The 2,483-nt window shown below is 34.4% G+C and overlaps 1 protein-coding gene across 1 annotated transcript in view; it reads right to left on the bottom strand.

Annotated features, from left to right (window-relative positions):
- The window catches only part of LOC106875495 (sperm-tail PG-rich repeat-containing protein 2-like), a 528,252-nt gene that overhangs the window by 334,625 nt on the left and 191,144 nt on the right, over positions 1-2,483 (bottom strand). Inside the window, exon 6 of the mRNA XM_014923667.2 lies at positions 1,853-2,080. Within this exon, the coding sequence (XP_014779153.1) occupies positions 1,853-2,080 (228 nt within the window). The remainder of the gene's footprint in view (positions 1-1,852; positions 2,081-2,483) is intronic.

Raw genomic sequence — 2,483 nt, 5'->3', positions numbered from 1 at the left:
TATATATATATATATATATATACATACATATACATACATATACATACATATATATATTTACAGATATGTATGTGTGTGTGTGTGTGTGTGTGTGTGTGTGTTTGTGTGTGTGTGTGCATGTGTGTGTATGTACCAGGCGAACTTTACCAACTTCAACAAACACTGCTGCTGCTACTGCTGAAGTTTACCCAAACAATCAGTTGAGAACAACAGCTCATCAATGAAAGGTCATGGTTTACTACTACTACCAAGCCAAATTCAAACTAATAACAGATGAAAGTTCCTCTCTAAACAATGTCATATCTATATGCCCTGAAGAGATAACACTAATAATGCATAAATCACTGCATAAAAACATGCAACAATATGCAATTACTACAATCGAAATACATGTCAGACAATTATCATGAATAAGCTAACTGGAAAGAAACAGTCTTCATATTATCAATATTGTAGATATATGTATAAGCGCAGGGGTGCCTGTGAGGTAAGAAGCTTGCTTACCAACCACATGGTTCTAGGTTCAGTACCACTGCATGGCACCTTGGGAAAGTGTTTTCTGCTATAGCCTCGGGCCGACCAAAACCTTCTGAGTGGATTTGGTAGACGGAAACTGAAAGAAGCCTGTCGTGTATATGTATATCATCATCATCATCATCATCGTTTAACGTCCGCTTTCTATGCTAGCATGGGTTGGACGATTTGACTGAGGACTGGTGCAACCGGATGGCTACACCAGGCTCTAATCTAATTTGGCAGAGTTTCTACAGCTGGATGCCCTTCCTAACGCCAACCACTCAGAGATTGTAGTGGTGTATATATATATATATATATATGTATTCATATATTTTTTTATACCAAAAATTAGGCAAAAATATTGTATCTGTTAACAAACGTAGCAAAACACTCACAAGTGAGTTTTTGTATTTATATCAATTTAAATGAGAGCTCAAAACTGGTCCATTGAAAATACTTTATTATAATAATGAAAATGACCTATGACCATTTCGATGCAATATCCAGATTGATTCATCCATATTATAAAATATTATAAAATATTGTAAAATATGGGAAACTGCATCTCCTCAAGGCCTTATTATTATTAGTAACAAGCAGACAATAAAAATAGATAACATTCATATAAAACATTCATAGTTGACCTATGAAAAGATGCAAAAAAAAACAAGTTGAAAAGACATGAGATGTTATACAACCGTACATCATAATGGTGTTGAAATCATGAACATATCAAGCAAATGATTCAAATTAATGATGCCAGACTATGAAGTTCGGTAATGAACCAATCCGGAACGCTGTACATTTCGAAATATATATATATTTACATGTATGTATAAATATATAAAAAGATAAAGAGAGCAATGGTAAAGCTGGAAATATCCATAAAATATATTTCCAGCTTTACCATTGCTCTCTTTATCCTTTTATATATTTATACATACACACGCTAATACACGACTTATAATCCCCAATCCTGTTCATACAACGACTGGGGCATAACTAGTCAGTATACAGCACTTACTCGGTATTACCTGTATCTTTTGGGGTTTGGTTAAATCCAATACCCTCCTCAACCTTATATATACATGTATATATATGATGCTCTTCCATACAGTTTCCATATACCAAATTCTGTCACAAGGCATTGGTCAGGCTGGAACTATCACAGATAACACTTAACCAAAGTGGCATGCAGTGGGACTGAACCTGAAACCAGGTGATTACAAAGTGAGCTTCTTAACCACACCCTTATGCCTTTGCCTATCATGATAGGGATGATGATAATGGTGATGAAACAAACTGCAAAGTAAAAAGAAACTCTTTCGTTGCTCACCATTTTCTTCTCCTTCTTGACAATGGCGTCCAGGTACCGTGGGATCTGCGCTTCATATTTGACCGTGCCAGGCTGCTTGGTGTTGATGTTCTCAACCTTCTTTGGGGCTGCGCATGTAATGTTGTACTCCCCGGGACCAGGGACTTTGCTGATGCTGTAAAATCCTCTGCTGCTCGTGTAGTTACCAAAATGGCATCCCTTATAGGAGTTGTCAAAGAAACGGTATGGCTGTAAAAGACAGAGAAAGAAATATATATATATATATATATATAATAATATTAGGGGCAAAATCCAAAATTACAGGTAAAAACTCAATTAAAATCAATTTATAAAAAATTAAAATTAAATTGAGCTTTATAGATAAAATATATATAAAATATATAGTTTTAGGGAAAATAACCAAGTTTCAAGAACTCATCGATGAAAATCCACTATCACATATATAATAATATAGATTTAATCAAAAGATTAAATGTGGTACTTAAAATGTTTGAGGCACCAGAATTTGGTAGGGTAAAAACCAAAAACAAAATCAAGAGATTTGGTGAATAAAATTTGAAGAAAAGCAACAAAAATTCAATAGGTTATAGCAGTACGTACGTTTCGTACAAGCTCCATTTATTCATGTTGC

This window comes from Octopus bimaculoides, chromosome 29 (assembly GCF_001194135.2).
Source record: "Octopus bimaculoides isolate UCB-OBI-ISO-001 chromosome 29, ASM119413v2, whole genome shotgun sequence".
NCBI lineage: Eukaryota > Metazoa > Mollusca > Cephalopoda > Octopoda > Octopodidae > Octopus > Octopus bimaculoides.
This window is presented reverse-complemented; position numbering and strand designations above follow the sequence as displayed.